The following is a 23,204-nucleotide window of genomic DNA, read 5'->3' as shown; positions in this document are numbered from 1 at the left end:
GAGTCTTCCTCTTTAGCTTTCCATATTTTGTGCATTTGTTGAGTGCCTTGAGATTCAAAACATTTCTGATTTTTTCTAAGTCTCTTTAGGCCCAGGATAATGATGGATTATGCTCCAGAGAATCTCTCTTTAAAGAGCATTGGTTTGGCTGGCCTTATCAAGAGGACACTGTCTGATGCTGCCTGCATTGTCAGTTTCTCAGGTTCTTTGTTGTCCTTAGTTGCATGAAGCAAATGTAGGGATTCCTCCAACTAAAATTTTAGTAATTTTTAAAGACTTATTGATCTGAGAATTTTTGTATGTGGAAAAAAAAAAACGTTATATGCCCACTACATAGAGTGTATACCTCTTGCTAAAGAGCGTATTTTATGCAGTTCAATTTGTGAATTTCAAAGGTGGGTGTTTCAGGTCCTCATCTTCTGAAGGTTCTGTTTCCAAATGGACCTTGAATGTTCCTTTAAACCTGTTGTAACTAAAAGCCTAAAAGGAGGGGCAACTTCGTTAAGTGTGTATATGCCTACGTGCTTGAAATGGTGAATGAGTAGCATACAGTTATGTGCTTGGCAGTCACATTACTAAAAAATCCTCTCAAGATCTCTCTCTTGGAAGCGAGCTGAGACTACCAAGAGCATGGGTTGGTGCTTAGTTTTGCATGCACACTATCTTTCTGCTACACTGATAACTACCGTGGACCTTTATTGAGAATATGATGATCTCCATGGTAGCATGAAGAAAGATGATATCAAGATCTTGTTCAACAGTGCTTGTGCTCACAGGTCACTTGTGGAGTGGAGTTTCTTAAGTATTTTGTCAAGGTTGGCTTTGTTGAAGTGAATTGTTGAGATGGATCCTCAGGCTGCTTTCTATCTAAGTTTATAATTTAAGCATCTAGCAGCCTTTTACTTTCCACCCAATTCCGGGAAGGCGAATCCCCCTCTGTTGGGATGACAGATTTCTTTGTCTCAGCTGCCACTGCTGCCTGATTTTTTTTAGGTATTTGTACCATCTGTTGGTAGCTTGGCTATTAGTTGTAAAGTGTCATGATCTACCTGTTTTGATATCTGCCCTTGGAAAGTTGGCCCAATGCTGAGTTGATTAAATCTCTTATGGCTATGTTGATTGTGAATTTAGAATTTCTTTTGTTAGTGGATCAGAAACATATATCAGCAAGGATGGTTCTGGCTTAGTCTTTTAATGGACCTGTTTCCAAACTCAGTGACAGTATAGTCCTTACTGTGACCCTTTGAGAAATGGAATTTCCAGGGTCCCCACTTGGGTTTTTTGGCTATCTTGTATTTTCATGGTTGCAAGGAGCTTCAGTCACAAGATCTGTATAATTCTGGGTCCAGTTCTCTTTGGACTGACCCTACCTTTCTTTTTTTTTTTTTAATTATTTTCAGAAGGGTATTAAGGGATGATTCCAACTCGTCTTCAAATATCCAGCAGAGAACCTCACTGGGCATGTCTGAGAAAAGGGGATCAATGAGAAACTGAATATGAGCAAAATTCAGCTAGTGAAAGGAGGACTGAGTTTATCTTAGGCAAGGGAGCCTCCTCCCCCCAACTTTCCCTTGGAAGGTATTTCTGTGATTAGTGGAGTACCACTACAGTAGCTCTGTCTCTCTCTGATGTGACAGCACTGCTGGGCAGTGGGTTTTTTTATATTTTGGTGGGTCTCCTGCTGCTTCTGGTCTCTCAAGGGGCCCAGCCACTTCCTAAACTTCTGCTCTTTCTTCATTTAGCTCATTCAGTTCCCAATCCAACTGAGAAATCTACGAGCAGAAGAGGCATCATGGTCCTGTAGAAGAAGAGGGCCCCGGACTGCAGATTGTCTCCATACTTTCTGCAAACATTTGCTCCAATACTCCAGCTAGAAAACATGCAAGTCTGTACTGGGAAGCAAGGGGGGACAGAAGACGAATTGAAGTAGAGCTACTGCTGGTGAAATTCCAAGATAGAATTTAGCAGATGGAAAGATGTTTTGAGCTCCAGTCTCTACAATGGATCCAGACACTTGAAGGAACATAGATAGGGGTGGCTCTCAAATGAAAGGGTCTCCCTGCCTCCACTGACCAAATGAAAGGGGAGCTAGACCACGTATAGGGATCACTGGACACATCCTATGTAAACTGTAGTAATTTTTAGAGGAGTAGGGAGTAGGAATGGCAGCTTTCCTTACACAAAAATGATGTCATGGAAGGTCTTAGGTTTTTGTGTGTGTGTTGTAGGGGGCCTGGAAGGGAGGCAGTAGTAGGGAGCAGTGGTACTCAAGAATTTCCCCCAAATCTGCCTCCATATGAAAACCTTTTCCACCGTAGCATGGTAACTGCGGTTGTTCCTGAGACAGCATTGCTACTGAACCATCAGGCAGCTGGAAACACTTGTTTACCAGAGCACCTCTGGTGGATTGTATTTTGGGTTTTCTACATGTATTTTATTTTTATTTTTGTGTATTGTAAACCAACAGTTCCAAAAGAAACTAGCACAGCAACACTTATTTACCAGACTACAAAAACTGCTTAAGCACTACAAACACCACTGTTTAACATTCACTGTACTGGGCAGTTTATTTCAGTAACTAACTTAGAAAGATTAGATCAGTTACCAAATCAATTTAAATGCAACTCTTTTGAGGTTAAGTGCAATTTTTATAACCGGTAAACCACACTTACAGTTAAATAATTTAAGAGGAGAGGCTAAATATCCATTTTCACATTCAGTATAAAGCTTTCAGTTTAATACTCTTTTATAGGTCAGACTCACACAAGTTGTCACAAACAACATCTGAAGGTCTGAAAAGAAAGTTAGCACTAATTCGGCTGTAACACAGTTATGTCTTGCCCTCAAGCCTCACCAGATCCCCCAGACATCTACCATGAGAGTTCTGTTGTACGACCAGGGCAGTATATGGTATGATTCCGCCTATCCTCTTCAAAAATGTACCATACAACTCCATATGCTAGATCCCAACTACAGACTGAGCACATACTATACATCTCTTAAGATCCCCTTTCTATCCAGAAGCAAATGATAAATTTACTACAACAGATCTTTTGCATATTACTTAGAACTGTATTAAGGCCAGTATTTATTTAGAAAGCTTCAGTCTAAGAATTCCAATTTTAAGAAAAATGTGTCATGTTCATACACTATCTACGGGAAATGTCTATCTTACATGACATCTATGTCAGTTAGCACACTTGAAATGGTGGCCCAGTATTTCCATTTTAAACTACATTTTCAAGATCGGATGGAAACTCTGTAAAACTGAGTAACATAATAAATGTACCCAGTAATTTCTGCTGTTACTGAAATTATGTATTTGTTTACCAAGGTTTTTATTCAGAGAAGTTGGCATGCAGGGAAACAACCTTTTTTATCCAAGACTATCATTTTTACTCATTTACTACAGTAGACAATACGTACTCATTTCTGCAAGCTTCTGCTGGAATTTGGACTCCCCAGGTAGGTGTTTGCTGCAGACAGAAAACATTTCACTGAAGCAAGTAGCATGTTCTTTTTATTTTTGTCTAAATAAAGCAAGTTACTAACTGTGGTTAGTTCACGTCAGCAACATCACCATCTCTTTCTGGTTTCTTGTAAAAAATGCAAACCTAGCCCTAGTATTTTTTTCTGCATACTAAAGCTGATTCAAGAGTTATTAGCTTTCTGATATTCAATTTTATCTTCAATTTTGCTAAGTATGAGACAGTAATTTAATATCCAATTCTGGTCTACCACCCAGTACTGTACTTGCTGTCAGCAGGAGAGACTCTTGCTCTTGATACTAGAGAGGTTCAGGTTCAAGAAGCGCTAGGCTAAAATCTATCACTAAAGATGTTATATTATTCAATATATTAGGTAAGAGAGGTAATATATTTTATTGGACCAACTTCTGTTAATGAGAGAGACACACTTTCTTGCTTACGCAGAGCTCTACTTCAGGTCTGAGAAACAAAAAAGTAGAAAATACTGAATTTTGACAACACAGCTACAACAACACTGTGTACCTACATTAGCTAAGACATAGTACCTCTGTATGATAGTAGCTTGTTTCCTTTGTTATTATTTTGCTAAATCTTATGTTATAGGCTTCCAGAAATAAAGTACATGTAGCTTCATGACAAGTTAAGAACTATAGCCTACCTTCCATCTGCCTCATCCTGTCCTTCTATATCAAAGCGAAGTCTCTTCAGCGGTTTAGGGGCAGTGCTTACTTCAGCACTGCGTTTCAGCTGATGATCACTGCTACCAACCATTTGGTTTATTTTCTGAAACTTCTCAGAAGTCTGGGATTACAAGAAGATCATAAAAAACATTCCCAGTTACCTATGTACATTTTCCAGACTACTAGCCAAAAATAAATTTTTCAGTGTTCTATATATCTGCTGTCTTTTAAGAGCTCTTTAAAACTTTCCCAAACTACTCTAATAATAACATGGAAGATTTTTTATAAATTCAGGCTATTTCAGAGGTGCTAGCAAGTGCCCCAGCAATCTTTGTGTTTACAAATTCCACAACACACTCAACTAAAGCAGTGACACTGACCAGTTCTACAAAACAGAAAACTGCACGTTCCTTCCAAATGTTTTTTTTACATATATAAGATTTGACATTCAAAAACTTACGCTCACCCCAAATGATTCACCAATTGACACCAGGATTCTGTCAAGACAAACAAGACGACGACCTTTAAAGATAAAGCCTTATTTATCAGTGAAAAGACAGAAACACTCACAAACTTGCACAATTTGGCATGAAGACTAGTGAAGAGAACATATGCTTTCTAAGACATTGGCATATTCAACTAAAGAAATATCTCCCTTATCTCTTAGCATAAAAATATGCTAAGCATTCAATGAGGGCAAAACATTCACCACAACCTTACCAATTTCTTCTGAAATGTTTACAATTCTAGACAGAATGAGGAAGTGCTGAATCACCAAATTAGAATCACCTTGAAGTGAACGTGGAAAAGAAATTGTGGAATTGGAGAGAATTAGAGGTCCGCTTAGTCCATCCCATGCTTTTTGACAGGAACACCCACCTTTTCAGTAGGTGGATAGCCCAGACATGCCGTTCCTTTGAGCATTACCTTTAGATGTTTGCTAACCAAAATCATAGCAGGAGTTTAACCTAAAACATACAATGATATTTGTAACTTTTTCGATGTCCATGCCCATGCAATCCTTGGCCATTGTGCTGAGCCTGCTCTCAAGGAGGCCTGTTGTGATGGTGTTCACTAGGCACTAGACTAAGACAACAAACTTATTTTGCGTAGGCCAAACAGCCAGAGTGTGGCAACGAATGATGTTCAATTGCTACCATCCTTGGCGGAATCAAAAACTACACCTCTACCCCGATATAACGCTGTCCTTGGGAGCCAAAATATCTTACCGTGTTATAGGTGAAACCGTGTTATATCAAACTTGCTTTGATCTGCCGGCGTGTGCAGCCCCATCACCCCGGAGTGCTGCTTTACCGTGTTATATCTGAATTTGTGTTATATCAGGTCGCATTATATCGGGGTAGAGGTGTAGTAGCATAAAGCTAGACTGCTGACCCATAACAAGTCCTCTGAGCCATCAGTGCACATGCTGCTTGCACTCAAGTAGTTCACATTTTACATGAATATGATATACATAGACAGTGAAAATATACGATCAAATAAGGCACATCTAAGAAGCGATGTTTCTATTTCATACCAAATCCATCTTCCGGTGGATGGTTACAAAGTAAAAGGCTTCATTCTAAGTAAAGGTTGCAAAATAGAGCTCAGACTTTGGACCAAAAGAAAGAGCTATAGCCACTGATATCTAACACAATCACAGTGTATAATTTCCTAACTTGCTTGAATTAAATACTTATTTGTTACTGTCACCAGTTCAGAGAATTGTTTATTACCAACCTGGATCTTGGAGTCATCTTTGTGGGTGACAACATCCCTTCAGAGAATTTGTATGGACTCTTCAAGGGTGAGATGTAGATGTTATTTCCAGCAGGGACACGTAGGGGAGAATTAGAAAACTTGTAAGGACTTCGAGGAATGTGGGGGATGGGTGACAAGGTGGGAGGCTATGACAAAAGAGTAAGTAGGATATTTAATAATTACAATATAATATTTGAAGTCAGTTAACTGATTAACTTTCAGCACAAAAAATATATAGGAGATCAACAACTCACCCTATTGGAGGCATACTGCAAAATGTTAGTTTTCAGTTTCTGCATAAACACTAAGTTGTAGAAGACTATAATGGAGTCATATTGTCCTTCCCTGATCAGCACTCGTTTGAAAGTCTACAAAGGGTTAAAAATTATATATTAAAAATAATCTTAAATTTGAATTTCAGTCCAGTTCCCACAGCATGCTCAGGGCTTTTCTATACTCAGTTTTCGCAGATTTAAGTAAATTGGTAGAAAAACTGACTTAGTTACCTTGGTGCAACCCCCTAATCAGACATAGCTATACCAATATTAATGTGTTTGTATCAGAAGATCTGCATTCACAGTCACGAGCTGTACCAATTTAACTGAATTAATTGGCTTTTCTACCAATTTAGTTACATCAGTGCAACATTTTAGGCTTTGTCTTTACTTGGAGCAAGAGTGCTATTCCCAGCTCATGAACACATACTCACACTAGCTCTCGTCAAGTTAGCATGCTAAAAATAGTAGTGTAGCCATGGTAGCACAGGCAGCGGCGAGCAATGGTGGCACAGGATAGCCACCCAGAGTATATACCCACAGGTTTGTACTCAGGATGGTTAGCCCGTACTGCGGCTTGCCACTGCCTGTGCTACTGTGGTGACACTATTATTTTTAGCATACTATCTTGATGACAGGTAGTGTGAAAATGTGTATGTGAGCTGTGAATCACACTTCTAGCTCCAAGTACCCTCAGCGCAGACTATCCCATGAAGGCAAAGGGAATTCCTTTATGTCTGATGCTGGAACCATGAAACCCAAGTATGAGAATCTTCTCTGTATGATATCATTAAAGAACTTTTCATTTGTATTTTAAAATATAAAGATTTTTTTTAGACAATCAGGCTTTTAAAATAAATTTACAGTGAAACTCGTGCGATAGCCCACTTGGCCACAGCAACCACCCAAAGGTAACCCTTAGCGTGTTACAGCCCCAATTCAGCAAAACATATAAGCATGTGCTTACATCCCACTTGCTATAATTCTGACTGAAATCAATGGGACTTAAGCACATGCATAAACTATTAGAATAATCAGAACTTAAATAATCATCTTTCCAACATCACCAACTGATTCTCACCTACAGCAACACCCTATTCTAAAAGACCAATTTATCTGCTCTTAACATCGGTCCTCATAAGGCCACATGATGCATACATCCAGTTCATGAACAGGAAACAGTACACCTTGCATAGTTCTGTGCATTCTTTTAAGTTTTCCACTGAAACATCCAGCAGCTTAATATAACAAACCTTACATTTTTATTTCATCTACATCCAAGGCAATTAGTGGACAACTGCCTTGGCTATAAATGACTTTTCATAAATAAAAAAATCTTTAAACATTTATATTTTAAACTCTTTGAACCAATGAAATAATCTTTGCTATCAGATAAGTATGATTTAATGTATTGGATTCCCTTTAGCTGTTCAAGTAAGGTTCTCAATCACATTTTAGTGAAAGACCCACCTCCCCTAAAACACCCCTTTGTTGGTTACTCAAGTACTCATTTAGACAGGTTTAACCATACTGCTGTTTTGTTAAAGAAGACACAGACACATTTTGAGCAATATTGTTTATTTGGGGCCAAATGCTGCTCTGTTTGTTCACAGCAGTAGTCCCATGGACCTCGATGGAATTTTTTCCAGAAGTAAGAAGAGCAAGATGTGGCCACTAAACAGAACAGAGTACGTACAGAAAACAAAGATTTTAAAACTGAAAATATTACAAAAATAGTTCACTCTTTTGTAACAAAAAATATAACAATCACCATACTTGGATTTGTGGTATCAAATGACAGCTGATAGCATCAGCTAATTTAGGCAAACATTTGCTCTTTGAGATGCAATGAAATCTAGTGGCTAGAACACAGGAGAAGGCTGCAGGATCCCCTGAGTTCTAATCACAGTTTCACCACTGACTGTTAATGTGGACAAGCCACTTCACCTGTCTGTTTCAACACTTTGAAGATGTAAAGCACTGCATAAGTACTTATGATTACAGCCTAAAACTACACTAAAGCACTGTCAAGATTGAATTCAAAAGGTAGGAAACGTTAGAATTAAGTTTGCCCAAGCATCCTTATTTAGGCCCTCATGTGCATGTGTATTGTGAACACAGGACCAGATTTACAAATATACTTAGTATCTAAAGTTACATATAGACACCTAATGAGATTTTCAAAAGCACTTCAACATGCTAGGCGCTAATCTTCTATTTTTTCCACAGGATGAGTATCTTTAATAAAAATTATGGTTTGCTTCTTTGAGGAGAGTTATCAAAATAAATGTATTTGCCACATACTTTGTGTGACCCTGGTAAATCATTTAAACTCCGAGTGTCAGTTCCTTCACAGGTAGAATGAAGATGACACACTGGACTTGGAGATCCTTGGAGGGACATGCGCAACATTGTAAAAAATTTTTATGGATGACTCTTCTTCAGCTATCCCTTGATGTGAGGATGATGTCTACCAAGAGGGTTCATTGATGGGTTTTTTAAGTGGCTGAAGAGCCCAATTCGTGGCCTGCAGATTTTCCCACAGAAGTGACAGATGTAATCTTGAAGACAACAGTTGTTGGCTGGACAGTTGTGCCCTTTTTTCCCCTCCTTTGTCACTTCTCTGTCTCATAAGCACATCTGTTCTCCTCAAAGTGAGCAGTGGTGCCACTGTGTTCTGTTCTGTGTTGAGTCCTTCCAGTTTGTTGGGTTGATGCCACCCTTTTTTAGGTGTACTTTCAGTATGTCTTTGAAATGCTTCTGCTGCCCTCTGCAAGCCCTTCTTCCCTGACTTAACTGAGAGAAGAGTACTTGCTTCAGGAGGTGAGTGTCAAGCCTACGTACACAGTAACCAGCCCAGCGGAGCTGGTGTTTCATGACCTGCCCTTCTATACTGCTGACATTGACTGCAGAGAGAACGCTGATGTTAGTGCATCGGTCTTCCCAGCTGATCCTGGAAATCCTCCTGAGGCAGCGCTGTTGGAACCATTTCAGCCACTTAAGATGTCATCTATAGGTTACCCACGTCTCACACATATAGAGAAGAGTGGGGATGACAACTGCTTTGTAAACCAAGATCTTGGTGCCTGTTTAGAGATCCCTATCACTGAAAACTTGTTTGAGTAGTCTTCCAAAGGATGTACTGGCACAGTGAATTAGGTATACAATTTCTGTGTCAATGCTGCCTGTTTGGGAGATGTGGCTGCCAAGGTGTGGAAGATGGTCCACATTTTCCAGGGGTTCTCCACTGATGGTGGTTTGTGTAGTACGAACAGTAGTTTGTGCAGGTGAGGGCTGGTAGAGTACCTTGGTTTTCCCAACGTTGAGAGAGAGAGAGAGAGAGAATGAGAGGGAGATCCAGACAGGCATCTGCAAAAAGATTTAGGGTACTCTGCAGGTTGGCCTCTGTGTGTGTGAGAATGACACAGTCATCTGCATACTGAAGGTCAGTGATGCTGATTCTCGTGATCTTAGAGTTTGTTTGGAAATGTCAGAGATTAAGGAGTTGACCATTCATATGATACTCAATCCCAATTCCACCAGGAAAGCAATCACAGATGAGAATCAGGATCACAGCAAGGTAAATGGAGACGGTTGGTGCAATGACACAGCCCTGCTTGACACCAGTGTGAATGATGAATGGTTCGGTCTCTGAGCCGTTGCACAGAATGGTGGCAGTCATCCCATCATGGAGTAGTCTGATGATGGAAATGAATTTCTGTGGACAGGCAAACCTACACAGCACCTTCCATAGGGCATTACAATTGGTAGAGTCAAAGGCCGCGGTTAGATCAACGAATGCCATGAACAGTTCCTGGTGTTGCTCTCTACATTTCTCCTGAATCTGTCATACCACGAAGATCATGTCAATTGTGCCTCAGGATGGCCTGAAACCACACTGTGATTCAGGGAGGAATTCCTAAGCAAGCGGGAGAAAGTGGTTTAGTAGGATCCAGACAAGGATCTTCCGTGCAATGGAGAGCAGGACAATACCTCTGTAGTTCCTGCACAAAGATCTCAGCCCAGTGAATGCCAGAAAAAAGAACTTCCATAATTGCTAGAGAACTGGCAAGACTCAACACTGACATTGCAACTCTTAGTGAGACTTGCTGGGGTGATGAGAACCAATTTAAAGAGGATGGTCGTCTCTACACCTTCTTTTGGAAAGGAAAGCCACCTGAAGAGAGACACGTTCATGGGATTGGCTTTGTCATCAAAAATAAGATCACCAGTCATCTTTTGGAGCTTCTCATGGGGCTCAACGAGCATCTCATGACTCGGCTCAAGCTCAGCAACACCAATATGCCACAGTCATCAGTGCATATGTCCCAACACTTGATGATGAGGAAGACAACAAGGAGAAGTTTTATAGTGCTCTCAATGCAATCCTCACAGCCACACCTAAGTCAGACAAACTCATCCTCCTGGAAGATTTCAATGCCCGAGTCAGACAGGACTCCCAACTCTGGAGCAGCACAATAGGCAAAGAAGCGCTGGCAAATGTAAACCCCAATGGTATTCTCCTCCCCAGCAAATGCGTGGAACATGACCTGCTCATTGAAAATACCATCTTTAGGCAGAGTAACAAATATACCACCTGGAAACATCCTCAGTCCAAACACCGGCACTTCCTTGACTATGTTATAGTCAGAACCTGAAATTATGCTGATATCCATATCACACAAGCCATGAGAGGTACAGATCACTGTTGGACAGACCATCGATTAGTAAGATCAATCATGTACCTGCAGCTCATTCCACCACACCTCAAACACCCAAAGACTAAGCAAAAGTGATACAACATCAAAGCACTTCAAGACCAAGCCAGTTGTGAGATGTTCTAGCAACACCTGTCTGAGAAACTCTCTAACTTGCCTGGTAACATCATAGACATTCAAGAGCACTGGAATCAACTTAAAAATACCATTCACAGTGCATGTGCTGAAAGTATAGGATATTCTACTCATCAGCACCAAGACTAGTTTGATGAAAACAATGAGAAAATCCTAGCATTAATTCAACAGAAAAGAACTGCATTTTGTAACTGGCAAAATAATTCCTCTAAACAATGAAAACATGAGGCTTGTCACCTGCTCGAAGCTGAAGTCCAAGCTATGTGACATCAAAAATAAGTGGTGGCAAGAGAAGACCTCTGAGATCCAGGATTTCGTAGACCAGAATGACATGAAAAGCTTCTTCCAAGCAACAAAGGCCAGGCTCCAAAGGCCCAACCCCTTTACGTTCCCAGTATGGCTTCACCCTCCTCAAGGACTATGCAGCCATTAAACAACACTGGAAGGAGCACTTTGAGAGCCTACTAAACCGTGAATCCACGGTATCTGAAGACACCATAGAGCAGTGGTGGGCAACCTGTGGCCCATCAGGGTAAATTGATTGCGGCCCGCGAGACATTTTGCGGACATTGACTGTCTGCAGGCATGGCCCCCCTGCGGCAACCAGTGGCCACAGTTTGCTGTTCCCAGCCAATGGGAGCTGCAGGAAGCGACAGGCCGCAGGGACGTGCTGGCCGCCACTTACCGCAGCTCCCATTGGCCGGGAACAGCAAACCATGGCCACTGGGAGCCGCAAAATGTCTTGTGGCCTGCAATCAGCTTACCCTGCTGGGCCACAGATTGCCTACCACTGCCATAGTCTATATTCCACAATGCTCAGCAATGGAACACCTTGGTGATCCCTCATCTTCTGAGGAAGTCCGGCATGCCATCACCCAGAAAAAAAATCACAAAGCACCAGGCCCAGACAGCATCCCAGCTGAGGTTTTTAAAGCTGGTGGAACAATGCTCCAGGACAAACTTTGCCAACTCCTCAGCAAAACCTGGACCTGCGAAGAAATTCCACCTGACTTTAAAAACGCCGTTGTTACAATATTCATGGATGACTAATACTTAAAGATTTTACATACCTCTTGATTTGTATTGGTTAGCTCCTTGTATGCTGTAACAATGATTTTAAACCTAAGATCTACATTCTTTACTTTGCATATGCCATACATGGAACACATCATGATCTATTAAAGAAACAAAAAGAAGAATCAGAAATGCAGCAATTGTTATACTTCAGATTGAGAAAGCACCTATCCCTCCTCCCCTATATTCTAACATGTTTTTCTGTTTACATGGGGTGCAGTCCAGCTGCATGGAGGTCAATGAGAGTTTTGCAATTGACTTCAGTGAAGTCAGGATTGGTTACTAGGAAATGAAGGTGAAGATCAGTAGCTCTAGGATTCCTATACTGAGCTAAATCAATTATCTACATGCCATTCCAACCCATACCAATCCTTGGAGGAGACAACAAAATCAAAAAAGGCAAACCAATGTCCCCTTCTTTTTGCAAAAAAGTTCACTAAACAAAAATGGTAATATTTTTCAAGTTCATATTTAGATACAGTATAAAGCTGAAATGTTAGAGTAGAAAGACAAAATGTGGATTAGTTACTATTGACTGCCCTAGGCAAAATTAATGTATTCACAGTAAGCTTCGGCCTTTACAAACTACTTTTCAAAGATTTTTTAATGACACATGCTATGCCTTTGATGTTACAGCATAAATAACTTTCAATAGTTAAAAGTAAATTGAGGCCTTCTTAAATACACCAGTTCATTGTATTAAACTAATTTCTGCTTTGAATAATCTGCCTCCTCTGGGAAATAAAAACCTCATACCAGAATTTAACAGCTGAAAAACTGAAAAGCAACATTTTGCCGAAAAGCAAATATAAATCTCATTGATTTACAGTACCTGGTCTAAGTGCCTGTCTTTCATAAGTTCATATTCATTTTGCAATGTGTGCTGAAAAAGGGTCCAGATCAAGTGTTCTAGTTCAGGGTGGTCAAACAGAAGCCGTAAGCAGAGGGTATTTAATCGAAGATATGCCAGCCGATACACTTGAGAGAAGAGAAGAAAAATTAATCACATTGGTAACAGAGAAACTTGTATTGGCCACTGTTCAGAATGCCTGCCTTTAATTGCTGTATCAGAGGATGAGTGACTTCTCTGGCACATAGAGTTTCTCTTTTAGCTCAAGTAGGGATGGCTCATGCTTTTAGCAAAGGAGGTCCCAGATTTAATCTCCAGTAATGAGCCATGATGTCAGAAGCATATGCCAGAAGACGACACATGGTGGAGATGATGTCCATTTGCAAAGCACATGATCTGTCATTGTATTGCTGCTACACTGAAGGTTTCAATACACTGGCATTATTCATGACCATCACACATTAACAACAAAACCAATCTGGTAGACAAGGTTATTTCATTGAGGGGATTGGGATTTTCCCTGTCTTTGCTTGCATATTATGTCTGATGAGATTAGTATGTATCTGTATAGAACATGGGGTATATGCACCAATATTTCCTGTTGGTTGGTTTATAGGAATTTTCAATCCAAATTAACATTCTGGCAACTACACTTAATTAGACTAAATTTTGCAAGCATCATATTACAATAGCTCAAAGCCTAAATCAATGTGAGACTGCACAAGTCTGCCTGCTTGTAAATTAATTTTTACCTTTAGGCTACAATATGTGTAGAGCACACGTATTAATCTACTGGTATTGTACTAAGACTTTCCTAATACTAACTTGCTCAGAGTGTTTTAATGCTTTCCCTAATGAAAGAATGACAGCTGACAATTCGAACAGTGTGTTTATTACAGTTTCCTGATATATTTTTATGACCTCTATTAAAACAAGGGATAGGTGATGATAGGTTACTTTGCAGTTTCTACATAAATGTGTTCTACATATAAATGCTCTCTCTTGTTAACATGATCTACAAACCTTTTTTGTAAAATAGTGAAAGGGAGGTAGATTTCTGTGGTTTCTGAGTTTGGGGTGCCAAAACAGGCTGAGCATCTATTAAAGGAGTGGGGTTTAAAGAAGCTGTGGAGCCTTTCTTCTTAGGAGATCTCACAGGAGAAAGATACCTGCATATACAGCACAAATAAAAATATTAAAATAAAAACAAAAATGACACTTCAAAATAAAAAATAAGTAAACAAAGGTAAATATACAATACACATGCATACTTTTCCATTCCCCTTGCTAGAAGGGAAGAGCCTCCATTGAAACAAGTCATTCCTAAAATTGAGAACTGAAAATCAGAGGTATTGAAGCTCATCCATATTTCTCCTCTTCTCCACCTCAGGACTAGGGACTGGTGAAACTAGCATTTCCCAAAAGTCTAGACAATCACAGCATATTAAGAGGAGGTTACTTACCTGTAATGGAAGGTTCTTCAATATGTGTAGTCCCTATCTGTATTTCACTGAGGGTTATGTGCATTCACTATGCGCCCAGAGCCAGAGCTTTTCAAAGTAGTATTGCTCAGCAGTCCATGCATGTGCCCTTGTATTACCTTGTGGTTTCACCTGAGATGATAAAGGGTACAGCAGACCGACTGCATCTCCAGTACATTCTTCACTGCTGACCTACAGAGCTGCAGCAGAGGGGAAGGAAGGTTGTATTGGAATACAGATAGGGACCACACATCTTGAAGAACTTCCAGTTACAGGCGAGTAACCTCTTCTTCTTCGAGTGATGGTCCCTATTGTATTTCACTGAGGGTGACTGACAAGCAGTACCTAGATAGGAGGAGGGTGCGAGGAAGATGGCAAAACCATATAACAGAGGATCGCTATGCCAAATGAGGCATTTGTTGCAGAATCATGCACTAGACCACAGTCAGAGGAAAAGGTGTGTACGGAACTCCATGTGGTCGCCTTACATATGACCACGAGAGGCAAGTCATAAAGTGCAGCTATGATTGATGCTTGCCTTCTTGTGGAATGGGCAGGGCCAACAAGAGGGGGGGGGAAGCTGGTACAAATTACTGGAGCCTGGCAGTCCGGAAGGGATCCTGGGCCCAGCTTCCTCAGCCCTGTTTAGCTGGTCTGCCCTTGCTGGGGGGGCCTGAAAAATTTTTTTTACCAGGGCCCAATCCTGCTTTCGGTGGCCCTGAGAATGGGCTTGTGTCCCATCTGGTGGAGAGTGCTCTGACAATTGATAGCAACACATAACGCACTCTGAGACCCACTTGGAGATTCTCTGCGTAGAAATGACCTGTCCTTTTATTCTTGCCACTATGGCGATAAATAGCCTAGGAGACTTCTGGAACGGCTTTCTCCTTTGTAGGTGTAAGAACAAAGGCCTACACACGTTGAAGGAATAAAGCCACCCTTCCTCATTTGAGACATACAGTTTTGAAAAAAAGGTAGGCAGATGTATACGTTGGTTGAGGTGAAATTGGGAATCCACCTTTGGCAGAAACTTGGGATGCTGTCGCAGCAGCAAGACCTTGTGCTTATGGAACCTGGTGAGTGGCCGGGAGGTGGGGAGGGGTGTTTGCCAGCTCCCCAACCCTCCTCACTGAGGAAATAGCAACAAGGAAAGCAGAGAAGAGAGAGAGGGCAGGAGGACAGCGGTTTGAAGGGAGAGTTCATTAAGGACTAGGTTAGTGGTTTCCAAATTGGGGTTCGTGAACCCCTGGGAGTTCATGAAATGTTACAAGGGCTTCTCAGGAAAAAATTCCCTAATGGCGGACAGAGCTGTCCCTAGGCACTCTGAGCAGCCTGGGGCCAGCAGCCTGGAGTCCCTGGACTTCCAAGAGCTAACCAGATCAAAGCAAGCACATCTATTACACTGAAGAGATTTAAACTTCAAGACTCCTTATAAGAAATGGAAAGGGAGGTGGATATTTTTTGCTGTTTTTAAAATGAAATAGGGAGCTAGTATTGTTTTTAAAATTACTATGAAGAACAAGTTTAAGCTTTGTTGTAATGTGCCTTGTTTGTCTGGACTCTCAAGACCAGAATGCTTGTATAGGAAGAACTCTTGAGTTGGCTTCTTAAATACCTTCATGCTATTTCACATCTGATACTCCTTGATGAAACATAGTACCCTTGTCTTATAACAGGCTTATTCAAAGTGATACAAGCTATGAAAGTGAGATCCTGTAAAAGTGTTGCTGTTTTCATAACGTAATAAAAATACTGTAATTAAATAATAATAATAAATAGTATGTAATAAGCATGTCATAAAACAAATTTTACATTTCCAAGATCACTGCTTTTATCATTTACACTCAGGTAAAGGAGAAAATCCCTGGAAATATTAATTTTTAGTAGGGGTTTGCGAGACTTGACATTTTAGTAAAAGGGGTTCACAGGTTGTTAAAGTTCACAGGTCTAGATAATACTCAGTCCTGCCATGTAGGCCCCTTGCAGTCCTACAATTCTATGAAAAACTGAATGCCCTTCCACTGGAGGATGGAAAGCACTGGTGGCAACTGCATGCACTCTGATAGAGCTGAAAGCAAGTTCCCAGGTTTTCAGGTGGAGGAAATAGTCTAAGAGCACGGGGATGCCCACAGCTTCAGGAGCAAGACCTTGCTGTTGGGTCCAGGAGGTAAAAAGAGCCCATTTGGCCTGACAGGATCACCTTGGGGAATCCTTTTAGCTACTGGACAGGACGTCTTGTACTGCCAATGAGCATTCTCATGCTAATGGAGGTGTCCATGCAAAAACCATGCTGTCAGGTGTAATGTCCATAGATCTTGATGCCTGAGTCTACCGTTGTTTTGTGTCAGCAGTTCTGGAAATGTATGGAGCAGGAGTGGAGGTAGTTTTGACATGCGGAGAAGAAGAGGGAACCAGAATTGGCAAGGCCATAATGAAGCAATCAGAATTGCTATCACTATCTCCCTCTGGAGTTTGCAGAGGACATGAGGTTGGAGCGGTAGGAGGGGGACGCATAGTTCATCCAGTCTGACCAATTGTCGACCAGAGCATTGCCCAGTGAGTAGGCACGAGTCCTCCCATAGTAAGTGCACCGGAACTTGCAGAGAACTTTGTCCTACCAGGACAGTTTGTGAGGTCTAGAAGCACTTCCAAGTCTCCCCGGAGTCAACGATATCCAGTCTATTAATGGGACCAGAACCCGTAAAGGCATCTGTTTCAGGACCAACAATTCATGGGATGCCAGCAGAGTCAAAGCAGGAGGGATATGCGGATCCGGCAAGCAGTGCAGCCTCTGACTGCTCATGTGCCTTGTAGTGCATAGCTCATGTGTGGCCAGAACTCATGGACAGTTCAGTGTCCTTGGATTTGGAGGAAAATGTACTGCCATGCTAATACACATGTTTCCATGGTTCATGGCTAGGAACGAACGCAGGGTCCATAGCACTGGTACTGATGGGTCCAGATAGAGGCTCTGCAATAGGAGGAGTGCTCTTGGATTGCTCAGGCCAACGTGCGGGGGGTTCCCCAGCCAGGATCCATTTTAAGCCCATGACTACCTCCAAGAGCTGCTTCTTGAGGTGGAGAGCTCAGCCTTCCCATGTATGGGCAGGGAAGGAGAGGCAGATACTGCACCTGGAGGTGATGTGGGCTGTGTCCCCAAACAGTACAAACAGTGTTGGTGTTCATCGCTGGTGGAGAATGAGCAAGGGCAGGAATCCCAGCATCATCTGCATAATCCAGTAACCAGACACAAGAGCAGGTGGTGGTGAGAAGGAACTGGAGACCTGGTCTGTCTGAACCGCCTTTTATTGCCTCGGGCAAAACTACAAGGCAATAAAAAGGTGCATGCATGGACCATCAAGCAATACTACTTTGAAAAGCTCTGGCTCTGGGAGCATAGTGCATGTGCATAACCCTCAGTGGAATACAGTAGAGACCATCACTCAAAGAAGAAACAAAGCGTCTCTCTGCTCTGCCACATTGTTGGCTGCAGGCATTTTTTTCCCCCTCTGGCACTATTGGGTGTGGAGATTACCCCCACTTGCCCATGTCTGGTGGGACCAGTGAGGAGCTGCTGCTGGCAGAACAGATCAAGGGAGTTGGGAAGAAATGCTGGTTGTGGCATTGAGTAGTAGCTGTAATCACACATGCTGGCTTATGGCATCACAAACCTTTTTGAAAATATGGGCATACTAAGAAGTTTTGTCAATGTATTTAAGTAAAAAAAGTATATCTATCCCTACACAGATGAAGTCATGCCATGTAACACAACAATTTGCAGGGAAATCCTGGTAAACAGAAATGACATTAGAAGTATAAGTTGATGGAGTTTGAGAAAAGATATTTTAAAATTTGGTTGAGGATAGCCTGTTTTTAGTATGAGTCCCAGCAAATGTAATGCACAATTCAGCATAACTTTAGTACCAAGTCCAACAAGGAAAAATGCACTATATAAATAAATAGTTAAAAACATTGTGGAAGGAATTAACTCCACATAGCACTTATCTCCATGCATGCACTTTACTTACAGATCTGCCGCAGTGTGATTATGCTGGAGAGGAAAGTTAAGAGTGCAGGTGGGCTCAGGTTGATCAACTTGGCCTTCTCGTTCCTTGGATTGCTTAATGAGATCAAATAGGGACGAATCCTAAAAGAGAAAATCATGGTAACAGAACATTAGCAAAGGAAACTGACTATCTGACAAGAGTCACATCAACAATTGGGGCACTGCTCAAGTGCTCTGTGTTTCTGTTTATTTCTAGTGTTCACTCTGCACTTCCTCTGGCAATGGCTTCAGTTAGCCAGTTCAAGGACATTCTGCCTCCTCCATAACCCTCAGTTGGAATTTGAAAAGGCCAGTGTGATGGACCTGTGCTCCTCCTCCTTTTTTGACTGATCCTGTTCCAGTTCAAGTCCTTCCTGGCTTACTTCAGCTGCTATGTGTTAAATACAGGAAGACTCAAGAGCATCAAGTTGCAGTTCACAGGCAGTTAAGATCTCCTTTTGGATTGTAGGTTGATTACTGGAACTTTTGGCTAAGGAGAAAGTCTGAATCCTGCTAAGATCAAAGATAACGGAGAAGTGATGGGGAAGGGCAGTGGGAGACGGTTACAAGTGGAGTGGAGAAGATGGATGAAGCAAGGATCTCACATTGTCATCATCAATAGCAGAACCTCAGGTTCCTTGCAGCTTATCTGTGAAGTTGCTGGTAGAACTACATAGAAATGCATGAAAAACATATTCCTGCTTCACACCATAGCACTAAACTAGTCTTGAAGATACAGAATTGCTGGATTTTTTGTTTATGTCTACTTCAGGGGGCTCCTGCTTAGCAATAATACTCTTTCAGTAATGTGACACCAAAACCTAGCCGCCAATATCAAGTCAGGAATAATGGGGAGAAGAGAGATGTATCTGTTTATGTGGTGTTAAGCTTTGTATTGGGAGTAAAAAGGCATTATTAGTCAGGTAGTAAACAGTGGCAGATATAGATGAGCAAAAAGTGGAAAGTCGGCATTTTCCTACCCCAGTCTGAAGCAGAGAGCATCAACACTGATGGACCGAACATTTTACATATAATGAATGTGTTTTTTGTCTGTTTAAGGTCCATCAGATTCTGTGGATGAATGTGTTACTTATAAATATACATGAAAAGACTGTAAATAATAGCAAAATTGACAAAGGAGTCTGTAACGTGAACACAGCACTGAATTGTAGGTTCACAAGCAAATGTAAAGTAAACTGGTCATCCCAGCTGCACCAGTCTCGCATAAAGGCAAAAAACTTCAAACACTGGTATTCAGTTTTTTCCCTACAGCTCTATTATTCTGAATGGGAATTGCAGCATTGCAAACTCTTGAGATTGTATTGTAAATCTCAGGATAGTTGGGGGATTTTCTCAAACTCTAGCATCTGGAATCAGGTGACCCCAATGGAATCTCAATTTTCATTAAACAAACAAACAAAAAAAATTCTAGTCCTCATCATTGTGGAGAGGAGATTGAAAACATGAATCCTGCAGGTTCAAAAACCAGAAGACAAAAAGAACCAAGCATATATTTTTCTTACAATCTCATAATTTCCAAGCCATGATTTTTGCCAGTACCGGCACTGTCTAAGCCACAGCAGAGAAATGATGTACAGTTACTGGCTCACGACCGCAGTTATTTCTCAGTTATACAAGTACCTGCAGGCCAACTAGGTGATGGGGGCTGGTTTGCATGACTTTTCTCAGTAACTACAAGTATTTACATGAATGTATGATTTGCTTGCCTATTACACCTTCAGAACTCCCACACATGTCCAAACAGACAACTGTTACCTCAGCTTCTCATTCTCTCATCTACATCACGGCTCAGTTCCTCTCAACAGCCCCTCCTGCTGTCAATGCTGCTCCTGTCTCCTAAAGAAGGATAAGTCACTCATTTTTCAAGCTTCCCCTCTTCCTTTGACATGAGTAACAGCTCCACTAGCCAAGAGGGATGGGAGATTCCTGTACCCATTCAATTCAGATTTTAAATATCTATGATGAGGAAAATACTCTTCTCGATGAAAAAGAAGTAAGAAAAATGTATTAATGCAAACAGCTAGTCTAGGGGGGGAGAGGTGTGAGAGATGGAAGGAAAAAAGAAAAACAGAAGACCAAATTTCTGCATAATGAGAGTGTTTAGTGCTGTGCATCCGAAGAAGTGGGCTGTAGCCCACGAAAGCTTATGCTCAAATAAATTTGTTAGTCTCTAAGGTACCACATGTACTCCTGTTCTTTCTAGTGGTCAAGCACATGAAAACAGGAGTTCTGGGTTCTTTCCAAGTAGGCTGCTTTTCTCCTAGTTTTCCATCCCTTTAAATGTATTTGAATTGACTTTGGTTATAGAAAGACTTAAGTTATGTATTTGCCTTTGTTTTTCTCTATTTTCAAAAAATGAAATACCTTTATCAAATTATTTCTTTGGGGAACCTGATCTCTTGAATGCTAATTTTTTGAGACAAGACATGAGCCACTGAATAAAGGGGTTAATAGTGCAAGCACTGAGACTTAGAGTACAATAGTATTCTAAAACTAGGGACTTTTCTTGAATGTGCAAAAACTGAGGTCATTATCCACGAGTTCCAGTTGGAGTAATCAATGCTTAAAAAAAGAACTTTGTACCCAAAACTCAGTTTTATCTATTGATAAGGTTTATCTAAGTGACTTTTGTTTGTAAAGTAACTTTACTCACATTATCTGAGATGTTATATTGCTTCTCAAATCTTTTAAACAGTATTTCAGATCAGTAGCCTCTCCACCCATGAATACTCTTCACAGGAACAGTTTTAGTGCACATATTTTTTAAAATGCCCATGTAAATTTATTGCTCAAGAATCTGACTGATGTCACTGGATACATAGTACAAATTCAAATAACAAAGTAATAACATTGCCTTTCTTTTGGGGATCTTAAAGTGCTAACTAAGATAGATAATACCACCCCATTTTATTGAGGTAGAAATGGAGACATGATCTAGTACCACTAGCTTGTCCAAGGAGAGACAGCAATCCACGACAGAGTCAGGAATAGAGCCGAAGTTTGATTCTCAGTCGTCCTCCCTCGACTCTAACCATTAGACCATGCTGCCATGGTAATACCACTTTACTGAGTTCAGAAACCGAGTTTTAAGAAAAAAAGTTTAACATATGCACCCAGCCAAAATTCAAATAGCCTTTAAGTATCAGTAGCTTTCTGAACCAGGTGTACACAACTCAGAATTGCATTCATGAGGACTGGGTTTTCATAGATTCATAGACTCTAGGACTGGAAGGGACCTCGAGAGGTCATCGAGTCCAGTCCCCTGCCCTCATGGCAGGACCAAATACTGTCTAGACCATCCCGATAGACATTTATCTAACTTACTCTTAAATATCCCAGAGATGGAGATTCGCACCAACCTCCCTAAGGCAATTTCCATGTTTAAACCACCCTGACAGTTAGGAACTTTTTCCTTATGTCCAAACCTAAACCTCCCTTGCTTGCAGTTAATGCCCATTGCTTTCTTGTTCTAGCCTTAGAGGTTAGATGAACAAGTTTCCTCCCCCTACTTATGAACACCCTTTAGATACCTGAAACGCTATCATGTCCCCTCATCAGGCTTCTTCTTTCCAGACTAACAAACTCAATTCTTTCAGCCTTCCTTCATAGGTCATGTTCTCAGACGAATCATATCTTGGTGCCTTCTCTGGCACTGTCTCTCCAATTTCTCACACATCTTTCTTAATGCGTGCCCAGAACTGAACACAATGACTCCAGCTGAGCGTCTGACCCGGCAGTAGTAGAGGAAGAATGATTTTTGTGTCTTGTTTACAACACACCTGTTAATGAGTCCCGAGCACGTTTGCTTTTTTTGCAACAGCATCAACACTGTTGACTCATATTTAGCTTGTGTGTCCAGCTATAACCCTCGATCCTCATTTGACCGTACTATCCTCCTTGACAGTCTCTTCCCATTCTGATGTGTGATAACTGATTGTTCCCTTCCTAAGTGGAGCACTTTGCATTTGTTTTTATTAAATTTCATCCTGTTTACCTCAGACCATTTCTCCAATTTGTCCAGATCATTTTGAATTTTGACCCTATCCTCCAAAGCAGTTGCAATCCCTCCCAGTTTGGTATCATCTTGTTTTGGTTTCAGAGTCCACCAATTACAACAACAATGCTTAATCTTCTTTTAGGTAATTTGACAAAGAAATCAAATATTTTTGAGTCTTTGTGAGGCTCAGAGTAAGAACAAGTAAATCTGTGAGATCTTTCACCTTAAAAAAAAGTTTCCAATTCTTTAGGTACTACTTTTATCTTTGTTTTAGATTTCTTAACATTTAAATAATTTCCTAACACACTTTCAAGGTTTGACTCCATAATGCACCTTAGTACTATGGCTATTGCTAAACTATCTGAAATATATAGTGTAACCAAACTTTTAAGCAACAAAAAATAATTATGAAATTGGTAAATTAAATCAGATATTTTAATATAAAGAAGCTATGAAATCTTTGGAAAATATTCAATAATTGGATGTGTTCCTTTCATCCAAAGCAAGAATAGATCTGAAATTAACACCTTTAAAAAGAAGCTGCAAGAACTTGCTTCTAGATACTATTTTGTATTCACTCTGTCAGAGGTGGAAATCCCTGAGGCATTGTAAGGGTTTAAAACAGTGGTGGGCAACCTGCGGCCCATCAGGGTAATCTGCTGGCGGGCCGCGAGTTTGT

General features: G+C 40.9%; 1 protein-coding gene across 3 annotated transcripts in view; it reads right to left on the bottom strand.

Moving 5' to 3' along the window:
* RB1 (RB transcriptional corepressor 1) overlaps window positions 1–23,204 on the bottom strand; it is a 163,026-nt gene that overhangs the window by 5,962 nt on the left and 133,860 nt on the right. For 2 of the 3 annotated variants that reach the window (XM_075061587.1, XM_075061589.1), the window contains 9 exons: window positions 18,491–18,609; window positions 14,005–14,150; window positions 12,964–13,109; window positions 12,128–12,232; window positions 6,184–6,297; window positions 5,909–6,075; window positions 4,629–4,665; window positions 4,147–4,289; window positions 3,427–3,476 (listed from right to left, as the gene is read on the bottom strand). In XM_075061587.1, coding sequence (XP_074917688.1) covers window positions 3,427–3,476; window positions 4,147–4,289; window positions 4,629–4,665; window positions 5,909–6,075; window positions 6,184–6,297; window positions 12,128–12,232; window positions 12,964–13,109; window positions 14,005–14,150; window positions 18,491–18,609 — 1,027 coding nt within the window. The remainder of the gene's footprint in view (window positions 1–3,426; window positions 3,477–4,146; window positions 4,290–4,628; window positions 4,666–5,908; window positions 6,076–6,183; window positions 6,298–12,127; window positions 12,233–12,963; window positions 13,110–14,004; window positions 14,151–18,490; window positions 18,610–23,204) is intronic. The other variant, XM_075061588.1, reaches the window with a different exon arrangement.

This window comes from Chelonoidis abingdonii, chromosome 1 (assembly GCF_003597395.2).
Source record: "Chelonoidis abingdonii isolate Lonesome George chromosome 1, CheloAbing_2.0, whole genome shotgun sequence".
Classification (NCBI taxonomy): Eukaryota; Metazoa; Chordata; order Testudines; family Testudinidae; genus Chelonoidis; species Chelonoidis abingdonii.
The sequence above is the reverse complement of the archived record's forward strand: the minus strand, read 5'-3'. Positions and strand labels throughout refer to the sequence as shown.